This window comes from Leptinotarsa decemlineata, unplaced genomic scaffold (assembly GCF_025532065.1).
Source record: "Leptinotarsa decemlineata unplaced genomic scaffold, Ldec_3_MD MMD2_tig00002159_RagTag_RagTag, whole genome shotgun sequence".
In the NCBI taxonomy this organism is placed as follows: Eukaryota; Metazoa; Arthropoda; class Insecta; order Coleoptera; family Chrysomelidae; genus Leptinotarsa; species Leptinotarsa decemlineata.
Window position 1 is genome coordinate 4,873,101 of NW_027412574.1, and position 27,265 is coordinate 4,900,365.

Genomic DNA, 27,265 nt, shown 5'->3' on the forward strand with positions numbered 1-27,265 from the left:
AAAATATATTATTGTTGGTGACTTTTGCAGCAAGACGAGAGTGTGTAATAGATAAATTATTTTCGAAATGGAAAATATACACTGTAATCATACATTTTCCAATGAATGAATCTTATAATAATTAAAATGAACATCGAAGTAGGCCGCATATATGAGTTTCTTTGAAGTTCCGCTGAGTCGTCTGAGGAAGATGAAAATCACATACAAAAATTTCATAACGGTAACTTCACTATTCTTCACTCCAGTCTGTTGTTATCCACATTCGATGAAAAAATGAATTTGAAAAACGAGTTAAGTATAGTTTTGTGTCCTTTAAGGGTTGAAGTCCCTTTGTTGTGAAAAGGGGCATCAGTTTCTCATTCTGAATGTGTGTTTTCATCTATAATATTTTTTAAATGACAGAAAAAAGGAACGTGGGTCCTATGGTCCACGAATAAATGAAACTTCGGCAAAAGAGGATGAGTGGATTAAATTTTATATTATTGGTTTTATAATTTACTGAGTTTTCACTTGGTCTACGTTATATTTCTTTGTTTTTTTATGTCTTTCTAGATAATTACCAAAATAAACCTGTTTCATCCCATATAGTTCATTGATTTCATTAACTCAATGAGAAAACTGATGAAAACGAGAACTTTGTGGTGTTAAAGAGTACCTACCTGAGTTATTCAAATATTCATTTTATTTTTCAGAAAATGTAATTGATGAATGCTGTGAAAATGATTAAATTTTTTTCATCCAGGTATGTTAAATAAATATAACATAATAATATCTCAATTTCCTTGTTGAAATCACTAATTGGACCAGGATGCTTTTGTTTTTTTTGAAATAGATATTTTTTAACAATCTCCCTTTGAATTATTCCAAATTCATACCTGTCATCTGCCAATTGTCATTCTTACCACAACTAATTCATCGGTTAATATTTTGACGTTTGGTTCACTAGTTTTATCACTGTTCTTCAGTAGTTCCACAATAGTGGTAATTTTAAATCCACCAAACCACATACAATCTAAACTCGGTACGTGAACTATTTGAGAACTATGTAGGTCAATTTGAAATGTAACAAAAACGAATATTTTTTTCTTTTCGGGTTTATTAGCTTTGATCTGCAAGTTTTTTGTCAAAAAACATCAGATAATCTATTAGCTCGAATAAATATGTTTTACTATTTTTTACCATCTTCTATCTTTGTCAGTTTGTTACGGAAATATGCGCAAAAAAAAATTAAGTCGATCATTAGTATCTACACAGAAGAAAACAATTCGAGAAGATGGTTTGGGCAAAGTGGCACGATGGTTGTATAAAGATGAAGAAGTAGAAAGCCAAAACCTTTCTTTCCAAAAAAATTGAAACCTCTCAAAAATATAACATTGTCAATTTGTACAAGATTGCTTTGGCTAGGATTTAATCAAATAAGCGAATGAATGTCATTACGGTGTCATCGATGACATGAGTAGATCAAACTCATTCCGTGACATAAAGTCGTAATTTCATGAATGAATTGTGTTTTTTCTTATAATGTTATCCAAATTTGGTACTGAAGAGCTGATAAGGCAAGTGCCTTACGGGGAAACATCGGATGTTTCCCATCGAGGATTACAGTGTTCCATGTAAGTGAAATTTTACCTCTTTCATTTAGTATATTGTGTAGGAGTGCTGTGAATGATATCTGAATCAATTCTATAAGGAATCAATTCCATAACGAATGTTTGGAATACAAAATGACTAGAGAAAAGTGTTTTTTGTATAATTCAGTGTTTATATAAAAGAATTTGTTTCGAAAGTATTTTTACGTTTGATTTAATGTTTATATGAATGTAGCTGTTTCGAGATGGCTTTTTCTTCCAGTTTGTCTTAAAGTTACTTCTTAGCATAATCTACACATCTATGTATAGAGTTACTTCTTTTAAAATTGATTGATTCCTTGCTTTCTTTGGAAGATTTTTACATTTTTTCGTATCAAGATGGAGAAGTAGAAAGCCAAAACCTTTTTTTCCAAAAAAATCAACCTGTCCTAAAAATACCACTTTCAATTTGAAAAAGACATTCAAATTTCTCATCAAATTGAAAATTAACCTCAGGTACAAGCCCAGATTTTGTCCACACCAATCGTGACGGAGTCACGATGAGCACATCAAACCTCTCAGGTTGATTATAGTATGCCCTATCCAATGCTCCAAGAGGAGGCATTGACTAGGGAAACAGCAATACAGCCTTCGAAACTTGAGTATGAAAATAATTCACTCTTAGACGCAATATCGCACTGAACAAAATTAGTGTTGCACAATTTCTATGGGGTTCCAAATTTAAAAAGTTCTAAATGTCCATATGATTTGGAGAGAACCTACAAAACTATAACTCTGAACATAAATACAGACGAATACGGAAGCATAGAAGGGCCACATATTTTTAATATTTGTTTCATGGAAATGTGAATTTGATACTCGAAATTTTGAGAGCTATCTTGGCGTGTGCTGCCTATACCGTTGGAGTTAAAGGCAGATAATGTACCGTAAGATTGTTTATCTTGAATAGTCCTAAATAAAAGTCCGCGATAACAAATATCTACCCCTTATGTGGTAGCCACTATATGCAAAATACTGAGCCATAAATACAATTGAATTGGATACTTTTTTACAATGCACATTTTAGAATATCTGTCAAATTCTTATAAGTATAAGTTTTAAGTATTCAAAATAGAAAAACTTCGTCTTTTACACTAAGTAATTTGGACGAATCACGATAAGATTAACTTGACGCAACGCAGTAAGCCATTACTCATCGCGTCTACTGTAAGAAGAGGGGGGACGATCCGCGGGGGTAGAGGGGTGGTCTAAGCAATGAAGAGCCATCGCCGAGAACGCGATCCGAACGCGGGCAGACGCATGAGCATGACGTCGTTGACGGTTGTGTCAGTTTTGCGAATTTCTTTATAGGTAACATAATTCGATTCTCGTAGCTATTTATCAATTAGTGTACTACATTCAAATTATTCACTCTCAACGAATTAAATAAATGAATTCATACGACGAAAATACAGTATTTATTCTTGAAAAATATCATTCATAACAAACAAAGTAACAAATCTACTATGACAAATGTTAAAATATGTCCAGTATATAGTAACCAAGACATTCTCCAACAAATAGGTATTTAGTTGAAGGGGATTGAAAAAACATTGTTTTTTTGAAGGCGGTATAAATAGATATTCCTTTGAATTATACTGTCAACAGACACATCGCACCCATCAATAAGACCGACTTGGCTTTTTAGCGGGGTTATTCATGATATTCTTCAGTTTACTTCGAGAGCGCGTTGAATAAACAGCTATACAACATGGAAGCTAGTTGTTCGGGAATCGTGAAGCGTCCGAAATTGTCACCATTAAATATAAATGAAAAAACAATTGTTATGCTTGCATATAATTCTTTATGAATACAATATCCGCCCGAAATAAAAAGTAAGGAGGAAGTAGTGTAAAAATGCGCGAGTATGACCGGTGTCAATAGATCGACAATTTTTAGAATTCGCAAGGAGCTCAAGGAAAACAACTTTTTCGAGCCAAAAGTATCCACTGGTAGAAAGTGTTTGGTTATCGAAGAAGAAGTCAAGAATTCTATTAGGAGTACAGTACACTCTTTTTACATAAAGAAACGAAATACTTGCATTAAATAAAGTTTTGACATTTATTCGTGAAGACAGTTTTTTCTCGATTATGGAAGATATTACATGAGCTGAATTTCAATTTTGGAAAGCAAGATAGAAAGAGCATTTTAATAGAAAAATCAGAGATTGTAGAATGAGGAAGAATCTATTTAAGAGAAATAAAGAAAGCCAGAGCACTAGGTGAATCTATTTTTTATTTGGATGAAACATGGTCCAATGAGGGTTATATCGTCTCGAAGGTTTGGCAAGATCAGAACATCAAAAGTGGAAGGCAAGCCTTTTTGGAAGGTTGGTCCACTGGTTTGAAAATTCTAGTTGGAAAAGGTCGTCGTCTTATTATCACTCACATAGGCAGCAGTGAAGGATTCGTGAAAGATGGATTGATGGTGTTTGAATCGAAGAAAAATGGGGATTATCATCAATAAATGGATGCCACAGTATTCGAAGAATGGTTTAAAAACATACTTGTACAAAACTTTCGCAGGAATCCGTAATAGTAATGGATAACGCAAGTTACCACAGTAGACAAGTCGAGAAGCTGCCGACGTCGTGCTGGAAGAAGGCAGATATTACTGAGTGGTTACAAATGAAAGCTATTCCTTTTGAATCGACCATGTTAAAAACGGAGCTCCTCAACTTGGCTAAGCGTCATAAGTCAAAATTCGTCAGGTATGTCACCGATGAAATGGCGAAGACTAAAGGCATTTCGGTTCTTCGGTTGCCGCCTTATCACTGTGAATTGAATCCAATAGAGTTGGTTTGGGCTCAAGTTGAAGGATTCATCGCAAGAAATAATAATACCTTCAAGCTGTGTGAAGTAAAGAAATACCTATACAGTGCTCTGGAAACAGTCGACCAACAAGCTTGGGAAAAATGTATCCACAAAACAATCAGAATTGAAGCAGAGATGTGTGATCTGGATGATCGCATAGACTCATTATCAGAAAAAATTATTCCAGTTGTCATCAATCCTAATGAAACTGATGCATCCAATGAAGAATCAGTCAACGAATCCCTGTAGACTTTTTTCAGATTAAAATTATCGCAATGTCTTATTCGAAGTAAGTATTCCCATTAAATCTATGAAATTGTTTCTGAATCAACTATAAAATCCAATAAGGAATATGAATCTTCATTTCCAAACCAACAAGAATATATAAAGTGTATCTCTCAGTGCAGCCACACTTTTCTACTTCCTAAAAATGTCAAAGCCGAAGCCGAAACGTCGAATAACGTAAAATTTTGAACGCGGTTCAACTCGAAGTCAGGTGTTCAAATTTCTAACCGCGGAAATCTATTCTATTTGTATACTTATCTGGTGATGTTTCGAATACTTCATCCATCTTCATTATCATACCGACGATCAATTTGATATTATCAGTGTCAATGATAATAATAATATCAAATTTATTTACATCGAAAGACGAATCATAACTACAAATTATAATGTTTTAATTTAAATAGGTTGGATAAAGAAAATGGATAGAGTCTTTAAAACGTCACCAGATGATACATATTTTTTTTAATATGCAAAATTTTTCAAATTCAAGTTAATGACAAATCTGATTTTTTTCCAAGCTAATTTATCATATGCAGTAACTTTTTGCTCTTTCTACATTTGTAAATTTAATATTCTGATTATTTTATAAATCTGTAGAAGGTAACAATTGTAAATATAAATTTCAAATATAAATTGTCCTTCCCAAAATAAAATATTTAAACAAAATTAGTTTTCACCATATTTTAATCATCTTCTCATCATACAGAATATAACAATGGAAAATTTATATTAATACCCCCAGTCCGACGCCTATTAATATTATCTTAAACGTAATATCAGAAAAAAAATATCGAGTGGCTCCTTTGGCGGTATTTTCACATTCTCTGTCGGTGTTTTCGCGTTCTTTGTCGCATATCAATATTTTAATGGCTCGTTAGCAGGGTTCTCAAGGGTTATAGAGGGTAGACATATCTCAATAATTTTGTGGATGAATTGCAGTGCTATTTGCTTGAGACAAAGACTACAGAATACTATAAGACGTGTCACTCGCTCATTTTTCGACATCTGAGAAATCTCGCCGCTCGCTAGCGACAGCGGGTAATTACCAGCCGAGGTAGTACAGTGTGTCGCTTGAAGTTACCAGTTCTCGTCGGCACACGAGATATAAAGGTTGTCCGTATTGTTTGGTATTGTCAAAGACTACAGAATCGGTAAACTTTGGTATTGTGATTGTGTTGTGTTCGTTCGGAGTTCGAAATATTTATTTTGTGAAAATGTCGACGTATTGCTCAGTGGATGGTTGTCTGAGTACGGTGGGAAGCCCAGGTATTTCGTTTTTCCGCTGCCCAAAGTACAGTGAAAGGTATGCATTCAATATATTCACCATTAATTTTTATTTCACCTATCTATACCTTTTATGGTTTTGTTGTATAAAATTATTCATAACGAAATATACCGCCGGCATTTGCCAGTCCAAACTCATTTCAATCTTATTTCAAAATGTTCAGTTTATCGATTGATATACTTGAATTTTTTTTTAGGTGTCAACGTTGGAAAAATGTATTAGGCTTCATTGGGAATCATAGATATGCTAATCTTACCCCAGAGCAGTGTCACAATAGAATTAAAATTTGCAGCTTACATTTTAGAGCCAATGATATTGTGAATTCTCGTATTCATAGCTATGATGTTCCTTCATTGCGTCTGCCTCAAGATGGTTCTCAGAAAGGTTGGTTCAGTGAAGTTTATAGATTCAAATGATGAAAAAATCTTATTCCACTTTTTAACATATGAAATTTACAATATCAATTTTGTTGTTTAAACCTTCCAGATGATGATGCCATTGCCGGTACTAGCAAGGATTTTATTTACATTGATGCTCAGGTTCAAACGGATCAATTAGGATCACGAGGTGAAATATCTTTTCGTTATATTATATACTTACCTGATCTATTTTTATATGCTTCGGAAACAAAAACGATGACAAGAAAACAATTATTGAAAGTACGTACATCTTTCTTTTAGATGAATGCAGCCAAACATCTGCTAAACTCTCTTCGGGAACTCCAAGAAAAGTGGCATTACGAAAAAAAATTGTATCACTAGAGAAAACAGTAGCTTCAACATCGAAAAGAGCACTGGACGAAACCGGAATTACTGTGGATGATGTTTTCAAGTTTCTGGATCGAAAATATCCTGAGCAATATTGTAAGCTCTTGAAAGCACAGCTTTCTTTGATAAATAAAGCACCAAAAGGGTCCAGGTATAGTGACGAATTCAAACAGTTTGCATTGACTGTTTATTTTCTTGGTCCGAAAGCGTACAAAAAATTTTCAACAATTTGTAGATTACCGTCAAAAAGTACACTTCATCGTTTCACGAAAAATTGGATTGTTGAACCAGGCTTCAACGATTTTATTTTTCGTGTTATTGAATTCAGGATTGGGCTCATGAAGGAGAAAGAAAGAGATTGTATTTTATGCCTAGACGAAATATCTTTGAAATCTCATCTTTATTATGATATTTCCAGAGACAAAATAGTAGGTTTCCAAACGAGTTTGAATGGGACCTCTACTGACATAGCAAGTAGTGCTCTAACAGTAATGGTCAGAGGTTTGGCAAGCAATTGGAAAATACCACTTGCATACTTTTTCTATGAGACATCAGCAACTTCTGATGATTTGAAAGATATTTTGTTCAAAACGGTACGAAGATGCAAAAGTATAGGCCTAAATGTCATGGGGGTGGTTTCCGATCAGGGTTCAAATTTTCAGAAGTTGGTGAAAACTTTGAATGTTACAGACGAAAATCCCATATTTCTGATAGACCATCATAAACTTGTATATTTGTTTGATATCCCGCACTTACTGAAGTCGACACGAAACAATTTGTTTTCCTATCAGTTTTTACTTCAGGGTGGAGAAACAAGAAAACATTACATAGAAACAATGTATAATTATGACAGAACTAAACAATATAAATTGGCTCCTAAACTTAATAATGACCACATTTATCCAAATAATTTTCAAAAAATGAAAGTCAAGTTGGCTTCCCAAGTTCCCATCAAGAGATATTGTTGACCATGTAATAGAGATGGAAAACATATTCATTGAAAATTTTTATAAAATCGGCAGTGAGAAGGGAATTGGACAGTATTTGAAAACAAAATATTCGAAAATTCTTTTCTCACATCCATGTCAAAAATTCCCCTTCGATTATTATATATCTTTATATACAAGAGTTCGGATATACTTTACTTTAAAATTCATAAACCAGGACATGAAGATTGTTAGGAAACATAAATCATGCAATGTAAAATTGAATATTTTAAATCATTTATAAACATATAACATTATATAATTGTATTATTTTTGTTAATAAAACATGTTTTTCTGAACGTATGTTTATCATTTCATCAGTAAATCACTCTGATCTGTTTCTTAGATCATTTATTCATGAGTTTATCTATCATGTTTCTAGAAGTTGATCGACAAACAACTACTTTCGTATCTTTGTTTATCTGTCTGATACAACCGAGCAAGCGAAGTTTCAACTTCGGAACGTCCCCTGTAGATATCGCGAATAGGAACTGCCCTCGTATAACTGTCATGCGGCCGGCGGCTTCCGGACATCGTCTGTCGGCGATATGATTTATGGAAATCGCAAAAAATGCAATCCTGAGCCGTACCGACAAACGAATTCCTTGGAGTGAACCAACTTATAGCAAAGTTTACCGAATGTAGTCTTTGCTTATAGTATTCGGTAAACTTTGCTTGAGACGACTATATTGTTTTCTTTGATGTAGCGACATGTTTGCATTCTTGAAATTCTTTTACTCTCACACAATACTGAACGAACTATACCATGATCTTTTTTGGTGGATTTTAGCCTTTGGGAAGGCTGTCCACTGTCCACTGTCCTGAACGTCTGCTGTTGTCGTAGATGATCTATTTTTCATCACACGTGACGATCCAAAAAAGGATCGTTTTTGGTTGCGTAAGAGCAAAGAACAGTCTTCGAAACGTTTCAAATCATCAAAAACCGCATGGAAGCTAATGCCCAGTTCTTCCACCATCTCACGCACCGTTTGTGGTGGGTTAGTCTCCACTAGGATCCGCAAGTTCTTGTCCTGGATTACTGTAGGTAGACCACTTTGGGGCTCATTTTCGAAGCTAAAATCTCCAAGACTAAATTTCGCAAACCAACGTCGAACTCGAATAGTGCGATCATTAACAATATCATTGCCAAATGCCTGGTTAACTTTTCGAGCTGTTTCAGGAGCGCTTCAGTTCAATTTGAATTGAGAGAAAAATTGGCCAAAAATTGCTTAACGACTACTTATAGTAATAAGCTGAGGAGGCAAAAAATTAAAATTTGGAAAAAAGAACAGCATTAATGTATAGAGTACAAAATTCTCTATCTTTCTATCTATATCTCTAATAAATTAAATTCACAAGTAGAAGAGGGAATTTAGGTAAGTATATACTTGATTCAAGTAAGACAAATAGGGGAGACTGGGGCAAGATGAGATAGCTAAGACAAAACTCGTTATACGAGGAAAATTAAACACTTTAATAACATTCTTTAACAAAAGAGGTAACCATACCTAACCTAACCATTATACATTTCTCTCTTATAATTAAACGTTGTAGCATGCAAAATCACAGAACTTTGTTTGCCAAATAATGAAAAAATAAACTCGGCAAATTTCCCGTTTTGCCCCATAACTGGGGTTAGATGGGAAACGCTGTGGGGCAAAACGAGTACGCTTTTTAATCAGGTAGACAGCGTTCACAAATGTGTGCCTCTTCATCTTCGTCATCTACTCCGGCACATGAATTATGCGCCCAACCGTGGCACACGCCGCAGATGACCCAACCTTCGGTTGAATCTGAGTATAAATACCCACAATAGATGCAAGCACAGTCATCATCCTCTTCTTGGGATGAACTATCTTCCGATTCAGTTTCTTTTTTGCACCTTTTGGTTTGACGCTTTTTCTGCAGGTTTTCCTTGTCAATTGTCTTTTTAATCTTCTTTGCAGTATTTTTTCCAGGTTTCTTTATTTGTTTTTTACCTTTTTCAGTCACTTGATTATCAGTACATAGAAAATGTTGTTTTAATCACAAGGGCGGGGCAAAACGGGATAGTATCCCATTATGCCCCGATCATCTTGCCCCGATCCACAAGTAGGTAAAAAAGATGACGCAATTCTAACCTCAAACTTTACCGGCGAAAAAATCTGGTTTGAATTTAATGTTTTGGACTACTATAATAAGCTCGGGATTGAAATAATACATTAACACAGGTACTTACATGTCTGTACATCAGTTTTCGAATCAAATATCGCGTAAAAACACTTGCAATATCACTTTTTTCTCTCTGCAACGCAAAAACGAGTTCTAACCTGTTCGCTCTGCTTGGACACACTAGCGGAGAGTGAAGTTCGTGCAAATGGCGCTGTCGCCGCTCCGAACACGATTACTATTCACGCACACAAGCTTACTTCCCGTGCTGCCCCGAACTTCATCTTGCCCCGGTCTCCCCTACAAAGTTCATTAACGACAAGAAAATTCTTATCAAAACCGATCTTCAATCAATCGAATTGTTCAATAATAATAAAGATATTCGTCTTTGCCATATCTAGTTTACTCGTAAATAGTGTTTTTCATTCGTTTTTTTTTGTCGAGTAAACTGTGTCCCATTCACAGATTACTATGCCCCATGTGGAATACTAATACTCTACATTACTGTAGTTTTTTCCCAACACCAAACCTTTATTTTAACACCTTGACACGTGTTTCGATCACCAAGGAAGATCAAGAGGATCTTCCTCTTGAAGATGATCACTTGGTGACCGAAACACGTGTCGATGTGTTGAAATGAAGGTTTGGTGTTGGCAAAAAACTCCAGTAATATTTATTACTACACCAAAGGTTCCAAACAGTGCATCAAAAGTACTAATACTTTAATAATAATAACGTTTTTCTCAGTGTACTGAGGACTGGAAAATGGGTAGTTAGCTGAAATAATCTTCAGGTACGTATTTATAACAATAATTTTATTTATAAAATTGTGGCGAATAAAACAAAAAATCAACAGAATTATTATAGACACCTAGGAACATTTAAGTAGAAAGTAAATTATACCGTACCACACATATAGATCTACATATATATCGAAATGAAAAGTAGATAAACAAATGAAATCTGGCCCAGTGATGCCCATTTTATTTTTTAACGACGACGTTCGATCAGTTGAAAATTTATCACTTATAATTTGAAACCCAATGTTCTCGCAAAATATTAACAATTAGTATGATAATCTATGAAATGAAATATGATAATTTGAACAGTTGTGATAGGTAGCTATAAATTTCTTTATTTGGTAATCCATCCAAATTATTACTGTTTATTTTGGATCATATATTCTATTTCTTCAAAATTGGGGTTTGCAAGCCAAAGAGAAATTTTATGACTGTAAAGTTACTGATCAATTTTATTTTGACCTTCTCTATGAAACAAAACCGCGACACGTGTTTCGCTCAAATAAGATTTTACAACAGCTGACTTTGAGCTTCAGAATTTCATTATATGACCAATTTTAACAAAAGTTTTTATAAATGTTCCCTTTTACAGTTGATAGCCGGATATATAGCGTTGGTTAGTGAATTCCACTCATGAAATAATCTCTATGTTGGATGCAGGTTGGATCCCTTGCTCTGGCATAAGATTTGTTATTGTTTGGGGGTAAAGCCGGTCAACGGAAAAACCCCATTTTGAGCACCCATTTCTAAGAAATAAATCGGCATTTTGCTGTAGATAGGTACAGAAAATGAAAAATGATTATTTCATCGGAAGCCAAGTAAAATATTAGAGTATAACCCAATAACGGGAAAACCAAGTGAAGTATTGCCCTTGAATTTTACGTCAACTATATACGGGATTACAGATGTTTATATGTTTACTATTAGCTGTTAGCTGATTCCTCGGTAATTCTTGATGAAATTTGAAGTCTCAAAGTTGGTAAATGTTTTGACATTTGACGTGTTTTTGTTTGAATATGAAAATTGAATATTTTGGTTATATTCAATTGGTTACACCATTTTTTTGAAAATGTATCAAATTCATTTATTCATAGGTGTGAAAATACCAAAAAGACGTTTAATATATTATTTGAATTGACATTTTTATTTTCCAAACTTTGAACAGTGCAGCGGATTTCTTTTAATCGTGGATTGTTATTGTAGTTGATTGTTTGATAATAACTAAGATGTCAAATTACTTTGGAGGAAATAAACAGGATTTTTAATTTTGAAAAAATGTATTCAAAAAACACTTCATTGTGAGATTTTCACTAAACAAATGTTTTCAACAAAAATGTTTACAACAATGTTTTCAACAAACAAATATTTAGTAAAAATCTCAGAAAAAGTGTTTTTTAAATAAGTTAGTTGTGGATTTTCATCAAATATCGGCCAATTCCGTTGTATATTTTTTAATTTTGCATTGTCATGGTTTTAGATTTATTTTTCGATTACTTCATTTTTAACTGAACATATTTATTGTTATGTTTATTATTCATATTGTAATTATGGAAAAAAATCTATTGATCATTTGAAACACTTTTATAGCTCTAATATTCTCAATTTTAATATAATCGGTAGAAAAAGTCAACAGAAAAATTATTGTAGTATCGATCAACATTCTGACAAAATACGAAATCATTACTTTTTTTTTGAAGTTTGGAATATTTTGGAGTATTGACTCAGAATTACACTCACTCGGAAAATCCTAGTAAACCAAGCAGTCTGTAATTTTGTGGTCGAATATTACTGAATGAAAGGCCCTTGTCTCCAATTTTGAATAAGAAAATGGTAGTCAGAAATTGTTTTATCATTAAATACTATTAATGGATGAGAATCTGTAAATCTCACAGATGTGAGTAAAACATGATAATATTTTAGATGGATTGAGTGACTGAAAACCTACCATTTACAGATTAAAAAAAAAATCAACCTCAAAGTGAAGTTCTCAAATACTTATAGTCCATATTTGGGCAATGTCGCCCCATCAACAGCTTTATAGCTCAAGGTAGCATTCTTTTTCAAAGTTCCCTTATGCGGATACAAATTCAGCGGTGGTAAATTGGGGTGTTCTATTCTCGTAGGGGATGAAACTCTTGGTCTTGAAATTGGCAGGCTTCTCCTCATGGTGTTCAAGCTTGAGCACCGCATGTCAGTGTTGCCAATAACTTGGTACTGTGCGTCTACTTCCATGTTGTTGAGTTGGTAGCTTTCTATCAGCGGGGTGGGGTCTTCATATTCATAATCTAGGAACCCAGAATTGTCAAAACTGTTTTCCAATGCTGAAAAATAGTTTACCACTACTAACTATCTACTTCTACTGATTCCCTCAAATTTTGCAACAGTATGTGACAAAAGTCACTTCAAAAATAGAAATAATTATTTTTTTCGTGGTAATGAACCTTTACACTTTCAAAAAAAGATAAAATCAATATTATTGATTCTATCATAAGATCAAATTTTTCCATTTCGAAGGAAAATCGAAGTTTCAAAAATGACTACTACCATTGAAATTTATCCCCCTTTCAAGAAACGTTTTTAGAACGTATATGATAATTTTTGTAAAGCCCTAAGAAAGAGGTACTTGAATCTTGAATGAATATACGATATAACTATTCAATTTGTGTTTTACTTGTGTTGTACAAATCCCAAATGAAATACGAGTAAGTTTTACGGTGTTGCCAAGTTCATATCAACTGTTAGTGACGTCACGACCATCGTTTTTACTCGATTTAAAAAAACTACTGAAAAAAATTTGTGAAAATATGAAACGATGTAGTTCACCTATGCGGTTATTTCAATATTAGTGTAAAGGTCCATTTTCCATCACAATGGGATGTAAATAACTAAGTTACCTAACATTTTTCACCAATTGGTAATTCAAAAAACCTAGTGCTCATTGTGAAGACTAAGCTCATTTGAAAAACTGAAAAATTTAAAAGGAAATTAAAAAGTATTCAAATGTCAACATATACTTTCCAAACATTACAATTGAAAGTAGTCCATATGCAACAAATAATTCACAATATAGTCGAAGTAAACAATATTGTGCACTCTTATAGTTGACGGTACTCTCAAAGGCCAAAAAACCAATACATGGAAATGAACCAGCAGCGAACTAGTCCACGTGGACTGTAGAACTGGCGGTTCGTATTGGATAATTTTTACTATCCGAGTTTTATGATTGGCTGAAGAGTCATAAAATTAAATTTGAAGTCATGTTACGGTGACGAATAGAAATCGGGAATGCGGGGATGGTTATCGCCGTCGTGTTCAGTTCAGGAACTGACTGCGATTTGAGTGTTGAAATTCGATAGTGGTGCAGTTATAATTACTTAATTTTTGTTATCTGTTTAAAATGTGCCGTTCTTGGACAAGTACTAATAGTAATAACAAGTGTGATAACAACGCAGACTTTTTCAGTGTAGTGATTCCAGTAGCGATGGTGAACAATGCGAAAAAGAGATACCAGTGAATAAAATTCGGATGCATTTGAATATTGAAACATAGATAGTATGTTTCAATGTATATAAAAATCTATATCTCAAGTTTGGTTTCGAGGGAAACAAAATATATATATATATATATATATATATATATATATATATATATATATATATATATATATATATATATATATATATATATATATATATATATATATATATATATATATATATCAGATTTGACCAAAATTTCTTTCTCAATTGTACGTAAAATAGTCAAAAACAAACCTTATGAACGCAAGACGCGATATGATACGGGATTACCAAAACCTTTAGTTGTTCATCTAATAAAATCTTTGAAAAAATACGACTGTTACAAAAGCAATGAGTTTCCTCACAAGGAAGAAATTGAATACTTCCGGCCATAACGTGAGCTGCTGTGATAAAACTGCTGCTGTGATAAAAATAATTGGATAAAGAAACTAGGATTTAGATTTAAAATAATAAACAAACGTCAAGCAGTTATGGAAAGCTGAAGAATAGTGGACGAATAGAGCAACACATACTTAGAATAAGAAACTAAATATAGACAAGAACAACGGCAAAATTTCTATTTGGACGAAACCTGGTATGACACTCTCGACAAAGTTACGAAAGGGTGGGCTGATGGTTCGAGAATGTATACGCCTAACATGCCTGCAAATAAAGGATCGCGGCTAATCATTGTGCATAATAAAGGAAATAAAGGATGGGTTCCGAATTCTTTGAAATTATTTGGAAAAAAACTTGAGGACTGCAATGTTGACTATCTTAAGAACATGGAAGCTAATATTTTCGTGGAATGGTTTGAAAACACATTGATCTCAAATTTGGATGCGATTTGTGTAATAGTTATTGAGAACGCTTCCTATCATTTGCGACAGCTCATCAAAGTACCGAATAAAAATTGGAGGAAAGATGAAGTACAAAGTTTTTTAATGGATAACAATTTGTATTTTGAAGATTACTATACCAAGAACCAACTACTTGAAGTTTTACAGACAAAACATTTGAAAAAGTGTATGCCCTTGAGAGTATTGCTGAAAAGTATGGACACACCATACTTTGATAAAAATTTAATAAAAAGGTGATAGAGCCTAATTAAAGAAATAGTATCTAATATTACCGAAGAAGACTGGCACTAAACCTACGCTGCAAGTTCTTGTTCATAAGATTAACTGATACTTGTTGAAGTGAACAAAAAGTTTTCAGAGATACTTTCATGTTTAGTCTTTTAAAAATTTGGTCTTTCTGTTTATAAGGAAAAGTGAATTCCTACTCATCAACTTTTTGGAAAGTTGGAAGACAATCTATAGTTTCCTAATTACATTATCAGCTGTGTTTGAAAGATACACCGTTTCTTTCAACTATTCTCTGATAATTAATAATTTCTTACATTTTCGTTTATTTCATACCATATCGTAGAAACATACATCTAGAACATTAATTAAAAAACGTTTATGAAGGAAACATTTTCGTAAATATTTGACTTTTCAGAAAGAAACTGATTGAAAGTTTATTATTGTTCCTTACAAATTAAGGTGCACTAACGAATTAGATTTTTTCTTCTAGAATTGGAACATGAAAGTAGTTTCAAAACTGTTTTTTCACTTCGAAAAGTGAAAAGTAGGTAACCTCAAAGAAAAGGTATGTCAATGATTATATTGGTCAAACAAAACAAGCAAAGAACGCATTGGACATATCTTGGACATGTCTTGGAGAATGGCGACAGTGAACATTGTTTCAAATTGTCAAGATCGGCACTTGACACTAGACTTATGGATGCTTTCTGGGAACATTAAAGTGCGGCATGATAACTATAAATATTGACAAAAGCCCCAGCGCATTGCTTATTTTTATATGAATAAATTATCAGGAATTTTTATGAAAAAATTACCCGCTAGTTTGTACGCAAGAAATCACTGATGCTTAACTACTTTCAGTAAAAATATGAATGAACGTGTGATACAAATCACACGCAGGTTGAAGTTAAGAAGTAGTATTGTTTGTCTTCTGATGATGCCAACGTGGTTGGTGAAACACGCCTCGAGATAAGTGTTGCAGTTCAGGTGTGTAGGAACAGTGTTTGTTTTGGATGTCTCGAATGAGTTACCAAAAATAATTTTTACTGCTGAGAGATCTCAAACTATAGGTCAAAACATTGAAACTTCATTATTTTTGTTGAAAATATTACCTTCAGATCAAATTCCACAAGTGTCAAACATATTTGAAGAAATTTTGTTTTGTTTCTCTTTCTGAAGAGATGAATTCTACATACATAGTAGATGTTAAAAACAGTTAGGTTTTGCTCCAGATGATTTTAGTTCTGTTCAAAATTTGAAGGAATCTCAGAACTTCAAAACACGCACCTTTGGGATAGTGAGAAACTGGATGACTGATAGGAGGCACTACTGCCTCAATACTGTCGATGGTCTCGTAATGATCTTCTGTTTCTCCATAGTCAATAAGGTCAGGAGGGTAGTTTTCCGAAATGAAATGCTGAGTTCCTCGTGGCGTTAGCGTTGCCCACACCATTCTATTGTCGTGTAAATTGGTACCGTGGTACAATACGGTTTCGGAGGGGTGTCCCATTTTACTACTGTTCAAACTTGGAATTCCAGAACAATCTCGCTGTTCATGATTTTTCATTTGTCTGTGCAAAGAGCAATCGTTGCTTCCTAGCATGTTCATCCTGGAAAAAAATGACGGGGTTATATGAATATATTGTACTATGTTAAGATGGAAAATATTTTAGTAAAAACTATCCAAGAAGGTCTTTATTAACGCAATAGAACCCAAAACAATGTTTTGCAGAATTTTTGACTGTTTTTCAAAGGCGCTAATCTCAAAAACGCCTTAATCGATTTGGGTGCGGTTTTCTCTAAGGTATTGTGGTAATCTTCACTTATATCGTATAAAAACAAGTTCAATGTAAATTCTGCTTTCGAATAGAGCATAGTTGAACTATAATTTGCTGATCACTGCAAAATTTTTAGTATACAGGGTGAGTCAACAAGATTCCTTCGCTCCATTGCTATCAGAGAAAGCAATTCTCTGAACTGCTCAATTTTTTTGCAGTCATACCGTTAAATACTATCTTTCAAAATTATTTTCTCGCATACTGGGTGATTCAGCCGAGCGTGGCCAACCAAAGTTATATTTTTTTGAATAGAATACCCAGTATATGAGTACGTCATTCGATATCATATTTTTTTAGCTCTCCAAGGAATTTTTGTTTTCGAATTTCCATTGTGTCATTGCCAAGTTATTCCAGAAAAACCTATTTTGCAGACAATATTTTTTTAATTCACCTCCCGCATGTCTACAACAATTGAGTGGATTTTTTTAGAAATAGTTAGTCAACTTCACTACGATAATTTCTGGAATCTCAACTTTTGGAAACAATATATAGGGTGCTCGGAAAACCGGTCAATTTTCATTCATTTTCAAACAGACATAATTCAACTTTTTCAAATGAAACATCCTGTATTTTTTCATTCGTATGAAATGTTTCAACATTCCACTACATTTTTCATCAGAGGTATACTGTACGAAAAACAGATATTTTACAAATTATATCCAGTTTCATTAATTGTTTAAATCACAAAAAATTCATTCATTTACTCAACTCAACATTTTTTTCAATATGAATAATAACGCCTTAATTTGTTATTGATTAGATAAGTCCAAAAGATGTTCAAAATGGCGACCATTTTCTGCTACACATAATGTCAGTCTTTTTTTTAACGAATTTTATACACGTTCCAGTATATTCTGTGATTTCCCTGAAAGCTCTAGTGATTCTTCGTTTTATATCTTCTATAGATGTTGGAGGAGTTTGGTAGATAATTCATTTGATATACCTCCATAAAAAATCCAGTTTGGTCATGTCAGCTGATCTGGGTGGCCACGCCATAGGCCCACCCCTACCTATCCATTTTTGATTGAAATGATCGTTGAGGTATTCCTGTATCTCTCAGTTTTAAAATGTGGTGGTGCATCATCTTATTGTAGCCACATTCTAAGTTTTCTTCTATGTGGAACCCCGTCCAATAAATTCGAAAAGTTATGCCAAAGAAATCTTACATATTTCCTTCCAGTGAAATGCCCATCCAAAAAATACGGAACGATAAATCTTCTTCCGAAAATTACACCCCAAACATTCAGTGACCAACGCTGTTGATGATTCAGGCAACGACAAAATGGGGGTTTTCCGTTGCATAATAATGCATGTTATGCCGATTCACATTTTTATGAAAAGTCGCTTCATCAGATAATAACACGAAATCGAAAAAATCATTTTACTGATTGATCTTTTCTAAGAACCATCGGCAAAATTGAACATGTTTTTTAAAATCTCTTCCTCTTAACTCTTGCATCAATCGCAAGTGGCAAGGATGAAATTTGCTTGCTCGTATTATTCGAGACACGCTGGTTTGAGGTGAAGACAAATTTGAAATGTATTCTCTTCATTTGTTACAGGGCAGACACGTTCGAACTTCTCGTGATTGACATTACCAGTTCTTTCAAAATTGTTTTTAGAGCCTGAAATGCCCTTTCATCTGGTTGTCTTTTTTCGGGGAACTTCTCTTTGTGAATCCTAGATGCAAGAAGGCAGTTTCCGTCACTTTCCCTCAAAGCATAGACCATTTGCACCATTTCTTCCATTACATAATTCATAATGAAAATGATTCGATCTATATGCGGAAGAAATTTCAACACATGGCGTTATTGAGATTCATTTTTTGATGTCAGTCATGGTTTTTAACGAAAAAAGCCGTATGAATATTCTTCAGGTTTTCTACGCATTTCTTACCGTTGATACCGCTGATAACTATCACTAGATGGTATGAAAAATGCTAATGTACTAGCGATTAGTCTGAATATTCGAAAAACAAATTTGAGTAAGTGAACGTAAGAAAATATATTTTTTGTGGTAACAACAATTACCAAAACTTGGTATAATTCGTAAAATATCAGTTTTTTGTATAGTATAACTCTGATGCAAAATGTAGTGAAATTTTGAAACATGTTATACAAATGAAAAAATACAGTTGAATTATATCTGTTTGAAAATGAATGAAACTTGATCGGTTTTACTGAGCACCCTATATATTGTTTTCGAAAGTTGCGATTCCAGAAATTATCATAGTGATGTTGACTAATTATTCCTAAAAAAAATCACTTTATTGTTGTAGACATGCGGGTGGTGAATTAAAAAAATATTATCTGCAAAATAGGTTTTTCTGGAATAACTTGGCAATGCCGCAATGGAAATTCGAAAACAAAAATTTCTTGGAGACCTAAAAAAATATGGAATCAAATGAAGTACTATATTTAAAAAAAAGTAACTTTGGTTGGCCACGCTCGGCTAAATCAGCCAGTATGCGAGAAAATAATTTTTAAATATAGTATTTATCGATATGACTGCAAAAAAATTGAGCAGTTCGAAAAATTGTTTCCTCTGATAACAATGGACCGAGGGAATCTTGTTGACTCACCCTGTATATTTTGAAGTGCAGAATAATAGCGACCCGACCCGGTCACATGTGTAGCAGAGCATATATATGTGTACCTTCAAAACGATTCATTGTGTAAAAAAAACAAAGCAATTATCTTTCTTCATTACGCAGGTGACAGTTTCAATTTTGCGATAACTTCTAAGATATTGATCTGAATTGATTATTAATGTGAATATCGTTTTTTGGCAACCGTCCGGGAAGTGGGTACTTTCTTTGAGAAAGTAGCATTTTTCGGGCCAATGACATTGTTGTCATTGTAAATATGAAAATCTTGGTAGGTTTGGTTTTGATTAATGCCGTTGATCATTACCATAGCAGCGAAATAACGACTGACAGCTTTTTGACATGAAATTAATTGACATTTTGATTCTCGAAAGTTTGCATGGTTTCTGTTCGCAATTATCGTAATTTGAAAATGTGACTTGCGACAATTACTACAGCACAAGTATTGCATAAAAAATCAAAGTCCAGGTATGAAAAGGTTTATGATTTGTTCTTGAAATGGATATGAATGAATTCAAAACTATTACAGATGATGTAATTTTGGCTTATTTGGCGCAAAAATCTGTAACTGTCGAATCCCTTACCTTGTGGAGCATGTACTGTATGTTGAAAAGTACCATTTTAGTGAAGGAAAATGTAAGGTTATCGCATTTATTGAAATGAATAATGTTAGAGTAAAGAAATCAAAAGCCATTAAGGAAGCGAATAATGAAACATCTAATGCTAAAGGTAATTTCAACAAAATATTACGATTATAGGATCTGCATTTGTATCTGTAGAGTAGGGAGGGTGAGTGAAGGCACACAGCACTTAGGCCACATGTGACCCATTGTACATCCTCCCAAGGAGTTGTCCTCCTAGGTCATTGTCCATCCTGTCCTTTCCAGGAGCCAGTTCTCTGGGAGACATCTCCTTTATATCGACAGCTGTAGGCCAAAACTCGCCGAACACACACTCTCCTATTGACAATAACTCCGGACACTCGCATAGGACATGCGTCACAGTCTCATATTCCTGTTCACACATCCTGCATAGAGATGTGTCCACTAGCCCCATATTATGGAGGTGTTTCCTTAGTTGACAGTGGCCAGTTATTGTTAAGCGTTGATTTTTCCTGGTCATCGCCAGATATTTCTTCGGCGCCATCTTTCCAGGGTCGCCCAGGGTGATCCTGGCAAAATTGCATCCTTTGATTTCATCCCATCTCTTTAGGGATTGAGCATGGGTGTGACGTTTGGCTAGTTCCGCAATTGTTGAAGTCATCAGGCCGTAGGTCCTAAAATTCTTAGTCCAGCCGCTTCCTTGGCTAGAGAGTCGGCAATGCGATTACCTTTACTCCTATCGTGCCCTTTAATCCACCTTAGGATAATGTTATTATCTACCGAGGCTTTGGCTAAATCTTGGTGGCACTCTACTACTAGCCCTGAGGTAACACGTTGTCTGTTCAAGGCTAATAGGGCTTGTCCGCTATCAGAGCAGATTGTTATGTTTTTGCCAGAAATTCCTTTTCTGGTTATTTCTTTTGTGCATGGCGATTGAGATGCCAGCCAGTTCTGTTTGAACCACGCTGGTATTTTTTCCCATTCCCTACTTAATCCTTAGGCTTAGTGATCTGGAGTACACTCCACATCCTGAGCCTTCGATTGTAGAATATAAAAGTATCAACTTTATTTGGTTTATTTTCATGTAGCAACAATTATTGTTCTAGCCGGTGCGGTGCGTGTAGATGGGAAAAACTAACAAAAACGTCAATTGATCTAATAAACAACAAGAAGACATGTTGCTTGTGAAAATAACAGATTCCAAAACACAATTTTTGTTGTGATTGGTCAAAAAAACATGCTGTTGTTTAGGAAATATTCATCTTCACGGCGATCCCATTGTGCACATATCAGATTATTCGTGAATTGCGAAAAAGGAAAATATTTGATTCAACCTGTTGGTGTCTACAGTTTCGGGAATCTTGAATTAGGAATGGTAGAATTTTCAAATTTACCCAATCCGAAATTTGAAGAGACACGGTGGCTGGAAGTCTACCAATGTCGCTGAAGAATATATAGACATTCACTTACAAACATAACAGATGAAAACAATCAATATGAAACGAAAAATTCACCTTCTTGTTCTGACTTCAACAAAAGGCATTCAAATATACCATGAATTTCGAACAAATTGTATCCCTTAATTATTCGCACTTGATCGAATTTTCATATAAATATTGATATAAATAAGAATTAGACTTTTTCTATTAATACCTATCTTCTGTTCGAGACTTTCAGACTTCCAGGATTCACCTACAGCTCGTCCTAGAATTTTGTCTACCCATGAAAGAAACAATATTTTCCGGACTTGGTACGTAAATTACTAACCCGTGAAACCGTGCACGGTTTGTAGCGACATTTCGGTATTCCTGAAAATTATATGAGCACCGACAGAATGAACATTTGTTGTTTTTGTGTAATACGAAGCTCAAGATATGTTAATCTTACCCCCGCATTTTATTTAATCGCCGTAGACTTAGTGACGGTGAACAAAGTAATGTAATATTTCAACATTATCACTACCTGTCATTAGTATGTACAATTAAAATTCGCTTTCTTTGTCTTCATTGAATTGTGTCCGTCTCATCTACCTACCGATCGTAACTCTCGGATAATTTGTGTACTAATGTCAAGTATTTCAACATCATACACAAGTCAATAAAAATATTCTCGGAGAGTCAAGAGGTGTTGGAAGCCCTTGGCTCCTACCGAGCAACGTCTAAATTGGTAGCAAATTGCCAAAAACGACTCTCCTCGATAGGAAAACTTAACAGATTGTCCCTGGTCTGAATTCCTGGCCATACTGGCCTGGAAGGCAATGAGGCTGCTGACTCCCTTGCAAAGGACGGTGCTGCAAGCAGCTTCATCGGACCAGAACCTGTCATTGACATCGCTTTAGGCTTTGCGAAACAAATATTGAACACCTGGATAGCAAAAAGATTTATGGACTTCTGGCAGAATCTTCCAGGATTGGCTCCTCCAAGACATTTATTCATCCTTCGAAGCTTGATACCAAAAAGTTGTTGGACTACAGTAGGGATAAACTACGATGTCTAAAAGGCCTTCTTACAGGTCTCTGTCATTTGAATCATCATATGCAGAGACTCGGACTTTCGGAAGACATTGTGTGTCGCCTCTGTTTGGAAATTGATGAAACAGCAGAGTACATACTTTGGCCTGCCCTGCTGGGGACCGAATCAGGTTTTTAGAGTTCGGCAGAGCCGTACTCTTACTATCTGACCTGAAAGACCACTCACCATACAAACTAATCGGCTTCGTTAAGAACCTGGGTTTATTTGGTCGAGTGTGAATAGCTGTGAGTCACAATAAACCCTTGCGGGTTGCGGTGGAGGGTCGAATAGACCCACTCACTTTTGACCTAACCTAACCTATCCTAACCTAACCTATTTGATTATATATATTTCTTCTCAATAATTTTTTAACCAAATATAATTATGAGCTTGTTTCAAAAGTTTTGTCCGTATTAATGTCATTTGTTTTTGTAGCTACATATCGCAATAAATATTTATTCTACTGTGTCATGGTATATAACGATCGATATAGAATTTCTCGCTCTATACATTGATACTGTTCATTTTTTTCCAAATTTTAATTTTTGCTCCTTTTCAGCTACTCACTATATGATGTCGTTAAGCGATTTCTGACTAATTTTTCTATATGAATTCAAATTGAACCAAAGCAATCATAGTGTTAATGAACGCACTGTTCGACGTTGGTTTTTAGAAACCTGGACCCTGGTGAAGACTGACCCATCATCATAAACGGTGCGTGGGATGGCGATACGATCTTTTTTTGAAGTAGGTGTTAGGTATAACATTTTCCACCTAATCACATTTCATTTTTGTATAATTTACTATTTTGTTAAAACATTTTGATTTTGGTATTGTTTCCCACCAATTGAAAGCAAATTTTGATACATTTCAGCAGTCACTTCAACAAAAAAATATGATAACATCAATACTTGAAAGTAGGATATCTTCGAATATTATTATTCAATTATTGTGAACTTTTAATAATATTTCATGGGCCCGTTTGAGCCGTGTCAGAAATTTCACCTTGAATGAAAAGATGTCGTTAATCCGTAGCTTTTTAAAGTTTTCCTTTGTAAGGGGACGGCAAAAAAATTATGGACGTAGTGTATGTGTACAGAATTAGTCTGAAATATCGCGGGATTAAAATTCTGTAGCCTTCGAATTGAAGAATAATTTCAGTTACGAACCGTATCTACAGTTTTCATCCTTTTTCTGAAAATTGTTATACGTTTTCCAATAAGATCAAACAATATGTACTCTATTTTTAGGGGATGGACAAGCACATTAGAATAATCAATTAAATTTTCAACTATGGGTCCAAAGCGAAAATGGTGATTTTCGATGCAGTTTATATTATTTTGGGAAAAATTGTCTCGACAAGTTTATTCCACAAAACAAAAACGAGACTTATCAAAAAAAGATACACAGATATATAGTCGAACTGAAGTGAAAATCGACATGTAATTTACGTTACCTGCATAATGTTGGAAAATTCCATAGCGATAATAACTTTATCTTACATGTTTTAATAAATATCGTAATATCTATAGACAATAACATTCGCCAAAGACTCGTATTTTAGTGAGAGATTGAATCAAGCAGACAACAAATCGAAAGAGATGTGGAAAATAACCAATGAGTTAACAGGAAAATATATAAAAGTACAACCAAAATTGAATCTAGATCTCAATTTATTGAAGGAATTTTAGTGCTCAATAACCGATCAATTAACGCAAAATATCCTTCCAACGATTGATTCACTAGATAACTTACAGAAATTGATTTCTCCGAGTAATTCTCTGTACTTGTACGAGACAGACCTAACTAAGCTGAAGGCGGTAATCAATGATATAAAAAAGAAAAAAATCCTCTGGTGGAGACCACTTGTCAGCAGAATTGATATTACAATTACCTGAGGAAGCCCTTAATGCCTTGGTAACGGCCGTAAATACTTCTATTTTTCAATAGGTGTCTTCCCTTCAAGCTTAAAGTCTGCAATAGTGATACTTTTTCATAAAGGGGGAGCTATTGATGACCCCAGGAACTTCAGACTAATATCTTTTTATCAACATTGAGAAGCTTCTCAAATGTGAAATAATGGGTTTTTTAGAGAGACACAATATATTAGCTAGAGAAAAGTTCGGATTCCGAAATGAGGAAAACACAGGAGACGCCATTTTCAACTGATGAAACTACAGTGGGATATAGAACAAGTAACATTATGCCCAATTCACACAAAACAGACGTCTGGCAGAGACGAAGCTCGGACCTTTGTCCCTTCCGCGTCTCTTCTATGTAAACAAACGGTCCAATGTTCACAGAAGTGACGTGTCGTGGTCGTTCGCTCTCCCGCCCTCGCCCCGTCTCTTTGCCGTCTCTCGTGGCGTAAAAGAAAAGGCACGCCAGTTCCTCACCATAGTGTCTTCGTGTCCATCCTCAAAAAATGCGGAATGATGTTGACTTCAACATACAATTTTGTGAAAAAGTTGCCAATATCTTTGTTTATTTTATTTTAATTGTTGATTATTGTAATAGGAGTGCCCAAGACCAGGCCTGGAAGGTTACTGACGTCTGGTCCCACCTCTCTGTGTGCATTAAATACGCCACGCTTCCGCCACGTCCATGCCATGCTGAAGCCTTGTCTCTGTCACGCTGAAGCCTCATTTCTGCCACACGTTCGTTCTGTGTGAATTGAGCCTTAGAGTCATAAACGATTATCTGTGAACCTGTTACAAAATTTCTTGGCTTGCACATTGATAGCAGTTTGAAGTTTGAGGTTGTTATTGATATTTATCTCTCGCGAACTTGGACTTTCAGCCTTACTCATAGCCTACTACTCATTTTTTGAGACTCACTTACGGTATGGAATTCCATTCTGGAGAATTGTAGCCAGGGTTTCTTGCAAAGTATATTCGTGTTACAGAAACGAGCTCTGCGAGTTATATTCAAAATTAAGATGCGAGAATCATGTAGGTTTATTTTTTCTGGATACAAAATATCAACTCTATTTGAATTATTTATTCTAGAGACAGTCTATTTGTTACATAAATACAGAGATAGGTTTGTGAATGCTCATGTAGAAAGGCACACTCGTCAGGAGAAGAAACTTGTTCTTTCGCTTCCCACTTCCACACTGATGAAACAATCCTTGATTTAGAGAAGCAATATCGTTATTGTCTAATATCGTTATATATTTAATGTGCCTAGATTCACTATTACTTCGAATAATTATCATGAAGTAGAAAAATAATTGTTAGAAGATACTTACTCTCTACATTTCAGAAGGAACATCGCCAGAAGAGCTCCTAGTAGCAGAACCCCAATTGATGATGCCACCAAAACCAAAAGCCAAGTGTCACCTATTCCCGACCAAACTTCAATGTCTGAAAAAATGTAATGTAGGATAAACTGAATTTATTAGGTGTGTTCGGTTTCATAAATTTGGAGCCGAGCGATCAGATTCATATTTGATACCACATGATCACAGAGTCAAAGGGGAGAAATATATTCAACAAACGCTCGATTCATTCTGGAATAGCTAGTTGATAATTGTGGTATTATTAGCCATCACAACCATCTATCCAGTTTTCACATATGATAGGTGAAGATTTTTATTTAAAAAAAATTGTAATTTAGGTATAATGATTTAGGTATAACTATTTATTTTCAACAACATCCATATCGATTTCAACATGTTTTTATATATTATTACTAATACGTGTATTTTACAATTGTGATTTTATACTTAACTGTCAATTTAGTTTTATGTTTGTAAAATTTTATATTCAAATAATATTATATGTCAAAACTGACAACTTTTTATATTTATCCTTATATTTGTGATTTTATATTATCTAATATGTTTTTAATTTCCTATATTAAGTAGTTTATTTTCATATGCAAATCCCCTTTATATATAATTCATTCTCATACTTTGATATTTATCATATATTCATTTTTTTCCTCTGGATATCCTTTTCACCACATACAAGCAACATCTGATGCTTCTGTGGTTTCTACAATGTTTATTCAACTGTATGTATTACTTTAGTTATTCCTTTTTGTGATTTGAATGTGAATAAACAATATTATTATTATTTTTTTTTTCACCGTAGTGTGCGATGGTCAGGCCCTATCCCCAGAAGCCCCGATACATTCGGGAGGGCGCGCCAGCATAATCAACCAATGACCACTCCCCACACCGTGGGGTAAGTGGTCATTGGGTCCGAGAATCATGTGCCCTGAGCAAACGCAGTGAGCCAAGAATGACAGCCTTCTGCATCTGTGCGGCTAAGATTTCTGCCTTAGTGCGGCAAGCCGGTATGATTTTGAGATTCGAGAGTGGAGAAGACATCATTCCACCAAGGACTCCAACAACCAGAACGACCATCTTGACAGAGTGATCTG

The 27,265-nt window shown here is 34.5% G+C and overlaps 1 protein-coding gene and 1 long non-coding RNA gene across 4 annotated transcripts in view; one reads left to right on the forward strand and one right to left on the reverse strand.

Annotated features, from left to right (window-relative positions):
- Positions 1-1,279: 1,279 nt before the first annotated feature.
- LOC141483003 (uncharacterized) lies at positions 1,280-26,956 on the forward strand. Of its 2 annotated transcripts, none has more exons than XR_012465849.1 (3): positions 1,280-1,613; positions 23,436-23,623; positions 26,141-26,956. It is a non-coding gene; the product is annotated as an uncharacterized lncRNA (long non-coding RNA). The 2 variants fall into 2 exon arrangements; XR_012465850.1 differs by lacking the exon at positions 1,280-1,613 and adding an exon at positions 19,969-20,232.
- The window catches only part of LOC111504529 (uncharacterized), a 28,533-nt gene continuing 11,987 nt past the window's right edge, over positions 10,720-27,265 (reverse strand). The window contains exons 3-5 of one of the 2 annotated variants that reach the window (XM_074177103.1): positions 26,127-26,241; positions 16,609-16,931; positions 10,720-13,000 (exon numbers count right to left, since the gene is read on the reverse strand). In XM_074177103.1, coding sequence (XP_074033204.1) covers positions 12,711-13,000; positions 16,609-16,931; positions 26,127-26,241 — 728 coding nt within the window. In that variant the 3' untranslated portion in view covers positions 10,720-12,710. Of the gene's footprint in view, positions 13,037-16,608; positions 16,932-26,126; positions 26,242-27,265 lie in introns of both variants that reach the window. The other variant, XM_074177102.1, reaches the window with a different exon arrangement.